Source organism: Bactrocera dorsalis, chromosome 5 (genome assembly GCF_023373825.1).
Source record: "Bactrocera dorsalis isolate Fly_Bdor chromosome 5, ASM2337382v1, whole genome shotgun sequence".
Taxonomy (NCBI): domain Eukaryota; kingdom Metazoa; phylum Arthropoda; class Insecta; order Diptera; family Tephritidae; genus Bactrocera; species Bactrocera dorsalis.
In genome coordinates this window covers 20,949,925-20,965,229 of record NC_064307.1, presented here as the reverse complement: position 1 = coordinate 20,965,229, position 15,305 = coordinate 20,949,925, and the positions used below count along the sequence as shown (strand labels likewise).

The window sequence follows — 15,305 nt, the reverse complement described above, 5'->3', positions numbered from 1 at the left end:
TTATATAAAATTAATTTTTATCATATTCACAGACCGTTAACTGGAAGGACGCATTAAAGATACTGAAATTGATTGTGACACGCAGTTCGTCGCTGCAAGTGGTGCCGCCAAGCGAAGGTTGTAGCGCCGGTTTATCGTTGTCTTTCTATGGCACATATCCGGATTCGGATATGTTCTGTAAAAAGGAACTTGCTGGTCGCACCATGGAATTCACCTTCGACGTGTCGCAGACACCGCTCATCGGTCGACGCATACTGCTCAAAACCGATGACAATCCCGCCATTACCGGCGGCACCAACTCATCGAACGCTTCTACAAACACCACCGTAACGACAGCGAGCAGCGCCACCGTGTTAAATAACGCCGGCGTTGGTGTATCGGGCGCTGGCGGCGCGCAATCACGCAACGTCGGCAATATGACGGCGGCGGCGGCACAGGGCAATTACAGCACGTCAGCGGGCGGTGCACACTTGCAGCAGCAGCATAACAACAGCGCTGTGGGCACACCAAACTCACCACGCCGCAGCGCCAGTCTTTCACCGGCCGACTCGGCTTCGCTTAGCGGCTGGAAGCGTCCGTGGATGTCGCAGGGTCGCGTACGCGAGTGTCTAGTGAATCTGCTGACCACTTGCGGCCAACGCGTCGGCTTGCCGAAGTCACCATCGGTATGTATGCGCTGCCTGCGCGCCATATACTCACCACAGCCGAATGTGCGTGTGCTTTTTATGCACCGTTTCAGCGCGCATCTGCTGTGTAATGTACTTTTTGCAGCTAAATTGTTAGGCGCTTATTGTTTAATAAGCCGTGTTTTGCTTAGTGCTGCCACCTTTTCGGCCAGTGCTATGTTGAAATTATTTAAAATTTCGTTTTGTTTTTCGTTAACTTGCGTTGAATTGCATGCTAGTTTCTTAATTGGTTATACATACATACATACATATATAATGATTTCCCTTAATGCCCTTCTTCTTCATTAGGTGTTTCTCACATGATATTTTATGAGACATAGACATAATATTGTATTCATCATAAATTATTATTAACCTTGCGATACCCGCTTACCATTTCTTATTTTATTTCCATGTTAAATTCGTTTCGTGATATACAAACAATTATTGCTCCATGTCAAAATTGTGTTTCAGGATGATTTCATTAACTCTATTTGCTCAAAGGTAGGCGTATGAACCACTTTTTTCCAATTTTATTAATCCTACACGAACTTATAGCGTTTACTTTGGCTTCGCTTTTTTGTTGTTGTATCACAATTAATTTTTTGTTTTTGTCGCATTCTTCATCATTCGTTTGCTTTTGTATTTTTTTTTTCTTTGTTTTTTTGTCGTTGCTTTTGTTTGTATTTTTTTATTTCAATGTTATTTTCAATCAGTGTGTGTGTTCGATTGCGTTTGCTGGTAGCTTGCGGCCGCTTGCTGATGCCTTGACTACATTTGTGAAAAAAATATTTAAGTCGAGCTTGAGCTTGCATTCATAGGTGTATATATGTATGTGTATAGTTTTTGAACATCGCCTATATAATCCTTATAAATTTCCCGGAAATTCTAATGGGTTAATTTGGAGTTTCAAAGAAAACTGTAGATCTAAAAAACACAATTAAGTGTGTCAAAGCAGGAAGCTCTAAAGTGAGCAAAATCAATTAGAACTTGCTCAGAAATCGATCTAAACTCACGCACAGCACACTGGAGAGGACATAATCTGCAATTTAGTTTACAGTAAAATGGGAAAAGTGACCTAAGGCAAGGCTGAGGAATATATAAATTAATATTTTCTAAGAAATAATGGTAGACAATAAGGAAAGGTAGAGCACAGACCGTCGATTTTCAAGTGACTTAACGTTTAATAGCAATAAAAGAGTTTCATAAGACGGTATGAAATCAACAAGCTTTAAGGAGCGTAGGGCAATTTTAATACAATAAAATCATCATTATCAAGTAATATTAGGTTAGGTTAGCTTAGATGGCTGATCAAAGCTCGTTCGGAACTGTTATATGTAGTCCTTTGTGAAGCCATAGAAACGAAAAACCCCTTTGTTCGAACTTAGCCGAATTAGCAAGACGCTTAGTAGCCAAAACAAATTTGCACAGGCATTTAATTTCCATTCCCGCCAGTTCAGTGGGATGTCTGAAAGTATGCACTCCAGTGTTGAATTGTTTCCAACTCATCTTCTTCCATACAGCTTCTGCAGATGACGTCTGGTAAGATTCCTAGCCTAACTGCTTGAACGCCAATAAGGCAATGGCCTGTTAAAAGCACCATAACTAGGAAGAGGTTAGCTTTACTGAGGGCAAAGAAATCACTTGACCTTTTGCGATCGATCTTGAGTCAAAAGACTTTTGCGACAGCGCAACTTTCGCAGCCATACACCTGTCTACGGGCAATATGTGCAAGATGGCGTTAAGTGACATTGTTAGAGTGGTTATAGTGATTTTGAACGCTCTCGAATTTCTTTCCAAGTGTGGTCTATCCTCGAGCACTCCACTTCATAAGGACTTCATGGAACATAATGGGGTTGACTGTGGTGTCGTAGAGCCAGAGGACCACTTTCGGCGAGAGACCCTAGCTTTTGCCAATGGCCTTTATTGGTCTCACTTCGATGCTCGGCTTCCATGAAAGCTTCTACATATAAAGTAATATTAAATGAGGACGAAATTCGAGATGAACTGCTAGGCAGAATCTCTAACTCGTTTTTCAACAGAACAGGATACCAAAATTCTGGAGTAATTCTTGGTCGCCAAACGGGCGGACATAGTTGTCGAGCCCATAAAATCCAAAAACTTCGCGCCGACGACGGAACAAAGTACAAAAATGTGTTAACATCTCATATAAAGCTAGAAAAGTAGTTGTTCACTTGCTTTCAATGTATGCTAGATTTATAGAATTTCGCTAAAATCGTGGATCGCGCCTAATTGTAGACTACCAATTTCATGCAATGTGTGCAAGCTTTCGATGGCCGCTTTACATACTTGATTCGAACCAAAAATGTTTTTATTATAAAATTTCCAAATTATTTCGTTGTTTCTGTTGTTGTTTTCAACTTTGCTTACACTTGGCACATTGACTGCTGACAGCAGTCACTGAGCACATCGATCTTAACGGGATCCATTGCAACCAGACAAAGCGTAAGCGTTATTATATTTTTCTTTTTATCGGTTATCTTTAAATTTATTTATTTATATAATATATATATGCATATATATATATATGTACTTGTATATATATGAAATGATTTTTTTGTGCTTTAACCGTGCAGCGGATGTTTCCAAAACACAAATACACCATGCACTTGCATTTGTATTGAAAGCGTTGTTGTCTGCAGCGTGTTCATGTTTAACCTTAAAAATATTATATAACACTCGCTCTCTATTATGCAGGTGATCTTCAGTCAATCATCCGACTTAATGGAACGTCAATCGTCGGCTGCTTCCTCCACCGAGGAGACTTCCGGCCCACAGGGTGATCTGAGCAGTGGTTCGCGTCGTGACGACGGTCAACCCGACTTTACCGTCTTCAAAGATTTCGATTTTCTCGAATACGAAGACAGCATTGCCGGCGAATCCACGGACAATTTCAATTGGGGCGTAAGGCGGCATCAACTCTTCGAGGGCGATGAAGAGCGCCTCACCTGCGGCAGTGGCATTGGCGGTGGTGGCGGTTCCAATAAAGGCGGTCATTCGTCTGCGTTGGAGGATAGTTTCAGCGAAAAGACACCCATATTAAGTAAACGACGCCGACAGACGGCAGACGATTCATCTGATGAGGATGGCGAATCGGAATCACCCATCGACGAAGATCACCGGCAATCATTTATGAAATCCGCCTACAATGTCGGTCCACCTACATCGTTGAGTCTGCGCGAGCGGCGACGCCGCAATTCGGTTTCACGCAGCGACACGAGCGGTTCCAGTGCTGGCGATTTGGGTGATATAACACCATGCAATGCATCGCCACATTTGCCTGGCATAATACGTTTTGGCGCGCCCATACGCGACGAGGCGGAGGAGAACTGGCGCAAGCAACTGCAATTGATGCTGAGCAATCAGCCGTCGGCGCATACATCCGAGCTGCTGATGCAATTGTATCGACTGATTAAAGAGTTGACTTTCAAGACGATCAGCATCTCGAAGGAGGCGAAAAAGTATTTTACCGGTATTGGTTCGCAATTGGGCAATCGCATATCTTTGTTCACCGATCTGCTCAGCTCGCGTGCCGATCCGCCGCGTGTGTGGTGCAGTGACATACAGACGACCACGCCGCGTCTCTTTGAAACGCTGCGTTTCAATGTCTTAGAAGTGCAGGAGCATTTGGAGACCTTCTTCGATCGCAAGGATCAAGTGCTGGAGGTGAGTGTGTTGAAGCTTTATAATGCAGTTAAACGAATTTGTTAATAAATATATATTTTTTGCAACCACAGTGCCTCGATGCGGTGAAGACGTCTTGCAAACTGTCGCTCTTCAACGAAGCCGACGTGGCAGCGTCTAGCATGGAGTTGGCTACCAGCACCAATATCGGTTACATGACCTTCGATCCGGCCTCCTCCGAAGTGGTATTGGATCTTGGACGCGCTTTATACAAGCTTATGTTCCAGCTGCTGTTGCTCATCGAGTCGAATCACAAAATATCTTCGAATGTTGTTAATCACTTTAGGATTAATGAAAATGTAAGATTCTCAACACAAACGGAGGATTTTAATTAATTTTTTAATTGAATATTTTTAATTTTTGCATGCCTTTTCGCTTACAGATGCATGACATATCTGATTTATACGCGTTGGTGCGCGACGCTTTGGTCCGCAGCGTCAGTGAGGCCGAGCTCGAAAGTTTCGAAGCTGCATCGACATCCACCGAGGGCGAACATACGCCCACACCCTCGCCGGGCATACCGATGACTAGCGAGGAATTTGAGACGACACTGCAGGAGCTGATCGAGGCGCAGAAGTGGTCCGTGGCTATCACACATGTGCGCCAATACAAACGCATCTCACAAATGACTGCGTCCAATCCGAACCTGACAATCTTCAGTTACAACAATTTGGATAGCCGTTTGAAATTCGATGAAATGTCTATTATATTGAACGCTTATGCGCAGAGTATCATGAAAGATCGCACAGGTATGCAAATTACTTTGAACTCAACTGTGCCTTAACCTCAACAAAAATTTGTATACCCTGCACATGCTATATTATTTTACCACAAAGTATGTATTACATTGAAGGAAGTCTCGCAGATCTTACAAAGTACCTAGAAATGTTCAGCGTGAGGAGCTGATTTGATTTTGTCATGTCCGTCTGTCCGATTGTCTGTATACACAAACTAGCTCTTTAGTTTTTGAGATATCGAACTAAAATCATGCACATAACCTTTTCTCTCTAAGTCGTTGCTGATTTGTCGGAACCGCTGATGTCGGATCACTATAGCATATAGTTGCCATACAAACTGATCGATCGAAATAAAGTCTTTGTAGGGAAAACTTTTGTATTTGACGCGGTATCTTCACGAAATTTGGCATGGATCATTGTTCGATGTAACTATACAATCTCCGAACAAATTGTTCAGATCGGACAACTATACCATATAGCTGTCATACAAATGATCGATTAAAGTTTAGTTTTTGTATGGAAAATTTTCTTATTTGACGCGATATCTTCACGAAATTTGGCATGGTTTATTGTTCAAAGTACCGGTAAAATCTCCGAGCACATTGTTCGGATCGGATCACTATAGCATATAGCTCCCATACAAACTAATCGCCTAAAATCAAGATAAAAATTTTTTTTTTTACCATTTATGTTATAAGAAATGGACCTGAAAGGGTATTATATATTTCTTGATTTTAATTAATAAAATTCAATAATATTTTCAGAGGCTTTCATCGTTTCCAAATCGGACTCTGAGCTCTTCGAGGTTTACGCTATACTTTCGGAGAATTTATATCATGTCTCCAGCGCGCTCACGACCATGGAGATCAATATGAAGAGCTATTCGGGTAGTTCGGCAGCAGCAGCTGCTGCCATTGCGGCGGCACGAGCGGAGAGTGGTGATGCAGTAACAAATCTCTAAGAATCCATTTAGTATTAATACTTTTACCGAGTGAATCATCAAGCGAAAATAATTAAAATAAATAATATTAATTAAAAAAAAATTAATTTTAAAATTAATAATACATAAAGCATACATACATATACATAACTGTAAGAAAGACAACAACTGTTGAGCAAATAACCGTGACACCGTTGATGCATACAACGGTTAGAGGAGATTTTAGCAATAAGCACAGTGCACAAGCGAAAATGAGTGGTTAAATTTAGTTTAATATTTTAGTAAGTAACATTTAGTTGTGCAAATATATATGCGTACATATATATTTTTTGTTAGAAAGAGAGAAATTATTTACTATATAGAATACTAATTTATTTTTCACGCATGTAAATGCGAAAATTTTTGAAATTCGATTTGTTTTTGTGCGCTGAGTATTGAAATTTTCTAAACGATTTAATTTTATTGTGAAAAAATGTTGACACAGAAAACTTTTAGTTAAAAAAATTGCGTAAATTTAAATAGTTTTATTTATTCAATTGCTGTTTTTTTTTAGAATTTATAATAATAAAATTATTGTGGTTAAGCGAAATTTTGTTAATTTTTCATTCAACAGGTAATTGGTGGCATAACTATTTTTTGAGGTTATCTTCATTAACCAGGATTGCATTTGGTGAGCACAAGAATCTTTTTCAACGCGGTTTTTTAGTTGGAGATAAAGAGGAAGCAGTTTAATATGAAAAAAGAAAATCTACAACAATTTTGATTTTAGGAAGCAGTTTAATATAAGCAAAAACAAAAAAAAAAAACAACTACAACAATTTTGAATTCTACAGTTACAACACAAACTCAGTGCAAAATTTTTTCAACTAATAACCGCCTATTAATTCTACCCAACAAGCAATTTCCAATAAGTAAAGTTATAACCTCAAAATTGATGGACATAAAAGCAGCATTCTTTAAAGTCTGATCTCCATGAAATAGCAACTTAAAATCCTCATAGCAAGTTAATGAAATTTATGAACAAATCCGATATTTTATTCATTCCCAGGAAAATTTCTGGATAGCATGTGGCAATTGGCAATATTAAGCAGCAGGTAAGAACCGTTCGTTTCTTCAGATTAGTAGTGACTCCCTTCAGACCATACTCTTGTACAAGTAGGGCCCCTACAATGCAAAATATTCCTTTGATAGAACCTTTATTCAAGCAACGCTGGCGAGTTTTCACGATAAGTGGTGCCTAGCTCAGTTGTTGATTTGAATTGTATAAAATCTTGAGGTATTCTGCTGACGCGTTGATTAGATAAGTAAATGAGGGTCGAACTGCGACCTAAGGTCTATTGTGCCCTCGTTGACTTACGTCTATAGCCGATATGAATTCCGTCGTACCAGATTTTCGGCTTCTGGTTTGTCGTAATGAATAACAGGGCTTAAAGCTTCTTGGCTGTATAGAAATTCAGGTCCGTTCCGGTTACTTAGACTTACGACCGTCGTGGGAACGGCAAGTTGATTCATTGTTTCGGTGGTGCCTTGCTCTTGGCATTTACTGCAGTCTTCTCCGAAGTTTTTGCCGAATTAATATCAAATTTTCCACAAAATGTCTAACAACGGTATTTAATGTCACTGAGTAGCCTCATTTTGTTTATTGCAAAACAATTTGTTGGTTTAACATGTATAATGGGATTTAAAAGGGCAAATATAAAACAGCCTTGTTGTATGTACTTAATATATGTATGTACTAATTAATTATATGTGTGAATGTATGTTTGTTTGTATGTATATGCCTATCTATAATCTATATATTATAAATGTACTCCTTGTCAACAGAACAATTTACAAATAGTAAAAAATATTTATGTACGAATAGTATGTGAATGCATGTAGACAATAAAAAAGCAACAAATAAGCTTATTAATATATTTAGCATCTAACACGTTTTGTTAGTGAGGTCCACAATGGTTATTTGAAGAGATTTTTCATCGCCTTCTTTTGTGATTGATTGTAGTTGGAGAGTAAACGCTTGGCGCGTGCTAATTCACTTAATATGCACTTATCACCGGGCGTTATTTCATTGGCATGATTTAAATCGGCAATCGCACATTCGTACTCTTTCAAACCGATATTGGCCTGACCACGGCGATAGTAGGCTTTGGCATGATCCTCATTTAGAAGAATCGCCTAAGTAGGAAGCATTTTATTATTTGGGTAAAAAAATAAAGTTATGTGAGTACGCACCTCTGAGCTGGAATGCCTGGCTTCGAAATATTTTTCCAACTTCAACTCCACCGCCGCCAAATTGGTGTTATTAAGTACCGAGAATGCGTCTAACTTTTTTATATCTTCCTCAACACGTGGCGTAGGTTTGTGCTCCTTTTTCTCGAAGCGTAAACGTAAGAGATTGTAGTAACGATTCCCCTTGCGATACTTACGACGCGCCTCGGGGAATTTTTGTTGTGTGAAAAAGTGATTGCCTGCAGTGCGTATGCTCGTTAGCAATTTTACCATATCTTCAATCTGCAAATATGCAAATTTAATTCATTTGGTAAGAAAACTTTTACGCTGCTAATTAAACAAATTTACGCACAGTGTATGATTCAAACTTTTTATCCCAATCACGTGGGTAAGGCGGCAATTTATCTTCAGTCTCGTCGTTGTCCCGAAAACCCCAATCTTCTCCTGGATGTATTTCGCCACAATCCGTTATTACTATATCCTAAAAGTTGACTTCATTAATCGAAATTTTTTAAACATTATACTCAAACTGACCTCCTGCGGTTTACCATCATCCGACGTAACGAGCTCCATATCGGACACAATGGATAGACCACGTAAAACTTTGCCGACAACCACATTGGTGCCGTCAAGGTTATTACTCGACACAGAGACAACAAAGAATTGGGAGTTGTTAGAGTTTGGCTCACCATAGTTAGCCATGCTAATAGCGCCTTCATCGTGCTGCGATGACAGTTTGTTGTAACATCAACTGTATTGCTTTCGTATAAAATAAGTTACTACTTACATTTAATGTGAAATTTTCATCCTCGAAAATTGGTCCATAAATGCTCTCGCCGCCCGTGCCATCATTATTCACTACATCGCCACTCTGTGCGACATACAAACGCGTTACCTTATGAAAACGCACGCCCTTGTAATGCAATTGTTTGCCCATTCTTCCATTGCCCATTTCACCGGTGCAGAGCGCACGAAAGTTCTCCGCTGACTTGGGCACCACATCTTTGCGCAGCTCTATTACCATTCGTCCAGCTAGACAACAGGTGCAACATTAACTCAATTATTAGCATTTACTATGGTTTATTAATAAAATTTATAATATTACCAAATTCATTTCCAATAGTGATATCCAAGTAGACCAAAGGATTGGTATCACAAACCGGGTCCAACAATTTATCCATTTTAAGCAAAAATAAAGCACTTATCTCTTAAAAAGCCAAACAAGTAGAATATAAAGATGGAATGCCGCTGTTCGTAAACATTGCTAATATCGATGACAGCCATTTATCAGTATCGATTGTTGTATTTTACAATATACAACTAAGCGTTGCGAATAATTTTGATTTTTCTAATTAAAAGCGTTATATAATTTAATTATATTTGACATTTAGTGAAAGCAATTTTCCCCACATTTTTTTATTAGATTTATTTTACTTTTTTTATAAGATCTAAATTAAAATAATTTAATAATTACCGAACCACTGCCATCTCTACGATCGTAGGTAGCCAAAGCGATGTGTTATCTGTTCGTTTGCGTTGCGCTTATCGATATGTGCTCTGATTATTTATATTTCGATACAAATATTTTTCATGACACGAGGCAGATTTTTAGATTGCTGTTTTAATCTGTGGGCATGGCATCAAAACACGTGGCTACTGAATGAAGCTTTCTGAAAAAAAAAGTTTCTTTTTTTTTTGAAATTGTCTTAATAGAATTCCATTTTAATTTATTTAAAAAGTGTTTTTTGATATGTTGTTCCATTTTTTAACCAGATAAAAATCGTATTTTAGGATTACATTCACAAATTCTTTCTTAGATCCAGCAGCCTTATTAATTCAAAGATCGTGCCAGATGTTAAAGAATCGACAAATTGTTGCGTACCCTAGAAACAGAAATTCCAGGATCTACACATTGCAGATGAGACAAAGCCTATATCATATACTTACATACTATAAATGTCTGTTGCGCCTACAATGACTAGGATGTATTGTCAGGGACCTGAATTCGTCTCTGGGTCGTCTGGTCTATTACTTGTTTGAACCTCTTAAAGTTGGCTTACTTAACATAACCCAGGTCTGCTTAAGCTTATCTCCCTGTCTAACTTGCCCACTGCGCAGAATGGTTTTGGTCCCGGCGACTTGGTAACCGCTGCAGAGCAGGCAAGATCGTCAACCATTTCACCTTTGACCGGGACCTTTGTCCCGGGACGTACCCAAATGAGTGGGACTCAGTTACAGCTAGATAGGCTGAAATTCACAAGTGTATATAACCCCTAAAGTAAATCCTCTCTCGACGAACAAAAACTAAACTCTATAAGTCACACGTCATCCCCGTCCTGCAATATGGTGCAGAGGCATGGACGATGACAACATCTGATTAGTCGATGTTACGAGTTTGCGAAAGAAAAGTTTTGTGGAAGATTTATGGTCCTTTGCGCATTGGCAACGGCGAATATCGCATTCTATGGAACGACGAGCTGTATAAGATATACGACGACATTGACATAGTTCAGTGAAAAGACAGCGGTTACGCCGGTTAGGTCATGTCCGAATGCATGAAAACACTTCGGCTCTGAAAGTATATGAAGCAGTATCCGCCGGATGAAGAGGAACTTCGTTGGAAAGACCAGGTGGAAAAGGACCTGTCTGCACTTGGCATCTTGGCTACAACCGCGGTGTCCACGCCGTTAAAGAATAAGAAGATACTCCTTACTTACAACTTAGAGTGAATTAAGAATGAACTTGAATATTTCTTTTCCAAAAATATTATATTTAACAGCAGATACAAAAAACATTTTGCTTTAACTGAAATTAGTGCAAACTCTGCGAAGATCCATAATGTGAAAACAAGACTTATAAGCCAAAAATTTAAACATAATTTAACAAAGAAAAAACTCAAACATATTGCAGGACATTACTTTTCGGATGGATATTTAAATAACTTGCTATATTTCTTCGCTTCTTCAAGATTGTATGCTCTTCGTAATCTTTTCGTCCGATTTATGTCGTTTTTAATGCGTTTATTCGCGGGCATCAGAAGACTGGCCATACCAAGGTCCTCCAACGCGCCATCGTAATCCTTTAATTCACAATTCGCCTTCGCCCGGCGATAGTACGCTTTACTACAGTCCTTCTTTAGAAATATCGCCTAGGTGGAATACGAGAAAGAAATAGAGTTTTACTATTTGCAATCCGTTTTATTGATTATACCAACCTCTGTGCATGCATCCCGAGCGAAGACGGTATTATTCAGTTTTAGTTCAACAGCTGCCATATTTATATAATTGAGTACCATAAACTCATCCAGGTGCTTGAAATCCTCCTCTTGTAATTTCAGTTGTGGATATTCCTCCCATTCGCCACGTGAACGTAGAAAATTGCAATAACGATGCGCCTTTCGATACTTCCGACGGGCATCGTATAACTTTTCTTGTTTGAAAAAGTAATTACCAGCTAAGCGTATGCCAGTTAGTAACTTAACCATTTCGTCGACCTAGAAGAAAACAATAAGAAACAAGAAAAATTGTTAAATTCGAATACACCGAAGTTATAGTGCCTTCACAGGGAAATTTTTTACAGCAAAGAGCATACAAAGCTCCTTATGTTGATTTTGATCGATCATTTTGAATGGAAGATTAGTTGAATAAAAAAGTTGTCCATAAAAGAACTTGATTTTGTTCGATCATTTTGTATGACAACTATATGATATAGTTATCCGATCGGCACAATTTTTTCGGAGATTGTAATATGGTCTTGGGAAATAATCCATGCCGAATTTCGTGAAGATATGTCGTCACACAAAAAAGTTTTCCCTACACGGACTTGATCTTGTTCCATCAGCTTGGATGACAGCTATAAACTTTATTAGTCCGATAACGGTGGTTCCGACAGTTGCGAAGTTTCTTGGTAAGAAAAGGCCGTGTGCAAAATTTCTGACCGATAGCTCGGTTATGTACAGACAGACGGACGATTTGTGCCTGCAGTGTAGAAAATCATTAAATTTTAAAGTTTACGAAGTATGTATGTTTGAAATAAAGTTAAAAGAAGACAAGGCTATCCGCTGGTTCCGATCAGCTGGAAACGACATTTGCTTCGTCACTTGTTTTGCGAGTGAATTTGACAGCAAACTACTTTGTGACGTCATGCAAGTCAGTCGAGTAAGTCTTTTGTTTTATCTTTACCACTATAACCTATTATTAAAGGACAACCCTTATAATACATACGCTATAAATTATATATTTTTTGTCCCAATCTCTTGGATGTTGCGGCAAGAAATCCTCAGTTTCGTCATTATCCTCAATGCCCCAATCCTCACCGGGCATTAATTGACCGGAATCCAGAATACATATTTGCTAGAAGCCAAAAAAAGAAGGAAGAAGAATATAAATCTCTTATCCAAATAAAGAAGTTTCTTTCAAAAATTACCTCTTTCGGCGTATCATCTATATCGGCTACACGCTCCATATCATTATAGACGACGCCTAAGCCACGCAAAACATGGCCGAAGGCCACATTTAAGCCGTCGAGATTATAACACGGATTAGAGGTAATCACGAATTGCGAATTATTTGTGTCGCGTTTACCATAATTTGTCAGACTAAGCGTGCCTTCCTCGTGCTGCAGCAGATATACATATACACATATATATAATATATAGTTCACCTGATAAAACTACCGCTTACCTTGAGTGTAAAATTTTCAGTCTCAAAAATGGGGCCATAGATACTTTCGCCACAAGTGCCATTATTACGGACCACATCGCCACCTTGACAACCGAAAGTGCGGATTATTTTATGCATTAATGTGCCTTTATAATGCAGCGGCTTGCCAAGTTTACCGACACCCTTTTCACCAGTGCAGAGAGCACGAAAATTTTCCGCCGCCATGGGTACGATATCTTTGCGCAACTCGAAAATCATGCGGCCAGCTATTATTTAAGTATTGAGGCAACTTAAAGTGACTTGTGAACCTAACATATGTGTGTATTGTGTGTTTATTTACCATATTCTTCACCGACCGAGATATCGAAGTACACAATGGGATTGGTTGCGAGATGCGGCTCCGGCAATTCAGTCATATCCGGAAAGCGGGAAATACTGCGACGATGACGATCATATTGGTGCCGGCCGATAATATCTCTTTGAAAATCAACATCGATGTTGGGATCAACCAGTTTCCGCTGCAAAAAAGAAGATTGGACTCAAGTACTCGGACAGAAAATGGACTTACATTTGCATCGATTTCCTCTTGTGTCAGTTTCGTTGTATTTGAATCGGAATCATCTGAATCTGAGAACGACATATTGTTTTTTTGGGGGTTTTAATAATTTCGGTAGAAAAATTTTATATTCGTGTGATTGTTGTTGTTATTTTCAGATGACGCGTATTTACTAAAAATGATACATTAACTTAACTAAAAGGTTATGTGAACAAAAATATAATTAACTGTAAGGACTACTTTTTTATAGTTATAACGGCATTCCAAAATATTCATGGCTGCCAGATTTATAAAAAATAAATTTAAGACTTCCAGTCGAATTTGTGTACTTTACGAACTAAAACACACAAAATAAAATAAAAATATAATGACAAAATAAAATAATAAAAAGAAATTATAAAAAAAAGTAATAACAAAATAAAAAAAAGTAATTCCTGTGGAAATATGTAAAGTCTAAAGTCTATACGGAAAATCCCGCCTAGATTCAGACCTTGAAGCAAAACATCACGCGTATCAGTCACCAGTTACCAGTCGATATGCTCGAATGAGTAATAGAAAATTTAACTCAAGGGATGTACCCTGAGGCTGGCTGAGACGTAGCCGCGCCCAACATTTGAAAGAGATAATCTTCAAAAAATAAATAACGCAAACTCTTCTTTCGAATTCCCTATTAAATTTGAAGTTTCTGTGTGTTTTTTTTTTAAGTAGAGAACGTCGAAATAGGACAACAAAGTTGGAGTGTTCTAATTCCTCGGGACAACATGACTTAGCCAGCGTAGCCGCTGTCTGATAGGTTGAATTAACTCAATATTGCTCATCGTTCCATCGACTGCGGATCCCATATAGCAGAACGGAAATGATGAGGGACTTGTCGGTTCTGGTAATTGTTCATCGAGAGAGGATTTTACTTTTCGACTTTAGTCTTTCACAAAGTATGGTCGATGGGATCTAATAACTAATATTGTGGAAGCTTACCCCAAGGTATTTGGTGCAGATGTTGATAACCTCAATTTTGTGGATTGGGCAGAGTACACTTAGGTTAATCGAATTTTTTCTTAGCCGGGCACTAATAATGCATATCTTCCATCGTGATCGCTCCAGCTTTCTTCCTCTACTTCCGCCGATGGGTACTGCATTAAATATTTCAAAGCTGGAGTGTTCTCATTTATCAACATGACCTATCGGGTTCGCCATTTCGTGCCACACTGCACTGTAGACTGGATAAGTGCCCATTATACGCTAGGCATCAGCCACTATATCACCTTTGAGGGTCCTACAAGAGTATTCTCCTGTCCAGAAAATATCCGATTTTTACCAAAATATCATTTGCGGGAGCTGTCGATTTTCTTCTTTCAGTCAAAGAAATCGGCGGCTGAAGCACATCAGCAATCTACAAAAAGTTTACGGAGATGCTGCTCAAATGAAAAAAACGAGCCGTGAATTGGTTTCGGTGCTTCTGCGTGAAGGAAGGCTAAAAACCTGCAAAAGCGGGGAATTGGAGATGTTGCTTCATAAGGATCCGTGTCAAATGCAAGAAGAGCTTGCTTTAGAATTGGAAGTCACCTGCCAAACCATTTAAAAGCGACTACATGCGTTGGGAATGATTCAGAAACAAGGAACTTGAGTTCCTTATGATTAAAAATCAAGGGACGTTGAGTGTCGTCTTTTTACCTGTGAACAATTGCTACTATTGCAAAAAAAAAGCTTTCTTTTCGATTCTTGACTGGTGATCAAAAGTATGAAAAGTGGATCAATCCAAAGAAAAGAAAATCATGGGACTGTCCGGTCATGCTTAAAAGTCGCCGAATATTG

The 15,305-nt window shown here is 38.9% G+C and overlaps 3 protein-coding genes across 9 annotated transcripts in view; 1 reads left to right on the top strand and 2 right to left on the bottom strand.

The window, feature by feature from the left end:
* Nucleotides 1-6,203, top strand: part of LOC105230123 (protein furry) — a 123,099-nt gene extending 116,896 nt beyond the window's left edge. For 3 of the 7 annotated variants that reach the window (XM_049458693.1, XM_049458689.1, XM_049458688.1), the window contains 6 exons: nt 33-665; nt 3,081-3,131; nt 3,384-4,352; nt 4,424-4,669; nt 4,753-5,119; nt 5,872-6,203. In XM_049458693.1, the coding sequence (XP_049314650.1) occupies nt 33-665; nt 3,081-3,131; nt 3,384-4,352; nt 4,424-4,669; nt 4,753-5,119; nt 5,872-6,068 (2,463 nt within the window). In that variant the 3' untranslated portion in view covers nt 6,069-6,203. Of the gene's footprint in view, nt 1-32; nt 666-1,139; nt 1,170-3,080; nt 3,132-3,383; nt 4,353-4,423; nt 4,670-4,752; nt 5,120-5,871 lie in introns of all 7 variants that reach the window. The other 4 variants (XM_049458694.1, XM_049458691.1, XM_049458695.1 and 1 more) reach the window with 2 other exon arrangements.
* A 1,454-nt stretch (nt 6,204-7,657) lies between these two features.
* Nucleotides 7,658-9,801, bottom strand: LOC105230058 (peptidyl-prolyl cis-trans isomerase D). Its single transcript, XM_011210630.4, has 6 exons — nt 9,382-9,801; nt 9,064-9,308; nt 8,811-8,999; nt 8,629-8,757; nt 8,280-8,558; nt 7,658-8,222 (listed from the first exon to the last, which is right to left on the bottom strand). The coding sequence occupies exons 1-6, from the start codon at nt 9,455-9,457 to the stop codon at nt 8,004-8,006; spliced, it is 1,137 nt and encodes a 378-aa protein (XP_011208932.2). The 5' UTR covers nt 9,458-9,801; the 3' UTR covers nt 7,658-8,003.
* Nucleotides 9,802-11,025: 1,224 nt separating this feature from the next.
* On the bottom strand, nt 11,026-13,710 carry LOC105230057 (peptidyl-prolyl cis-trans isomerase D). The gene is made up of 7 exons (XM_011210629.4): nt 13,506-13,710; nt 13,278-13,455; nt 12,959-13,203; nt 12,702-12,893; nt 12,500-12,628; nt 11,491-11,769; nt 11,026-11,424 (listed from the first exon to the last, which is right to left on the bottom strand). Exons 1-7 carry the CDS (start codon nt 13,575-13,577, stop codon nt 11,191-11,193), a joined length of 1,329 nt encoding a protein of 442 aa, XP_011208931.2. The 5' UTR covers nt 13,578-13,710; the 3' UTR covers nt 11,026-11,190.
* Nucleotides 13,711-15,305: the final 1,595 nt, after the last annotated feature.

Bases quoted from the DNA above. Each gene is read 5' to 3' on its own strand.
- LOC105230058 (XM_011210630.4), bottom strand. From the start codon at position 9,457: ATGGATAAATTGTTGGACCCGGTTTGTGATACCAATCCTTTGGTCTAC. The intron at 8,758-8,810 runs GTCAGTTTGAGT...GTCAACTTTTAG, and splicing joins ATGATGGTAAACCGCAGGAG to GATATAGTAATAACGGATTG. The intron at 8,559-8,628 runs GTGCGTAAATTT...GCATATTTGCAG, and splicing joins AAAAGTTTGAATCATACACT to ATTGAAGATATGGTAAAATT.
- LOC105230057 (XM_011210629.4), bottom strand. From the start codon at position 13,577: ATGTCGTTCTCAGATTCAGATGATTCCGATTCAAATACAACGAAACTG. The intron at 12,894-12,958 runs GTAAGCGGTAGT...TATCTGCTGCAG, and splicing joins CTGAAAATTTTACACTCAAG to CACGAGGAAGGCACGCTTAG. The intron at 11,425-11,490 runs GTTGGTATAATC...TATTCCACCTAG, and splicing joins CTCGGGATGCATGCACAGAG to GCGATATTTCTAAAGAAGGA.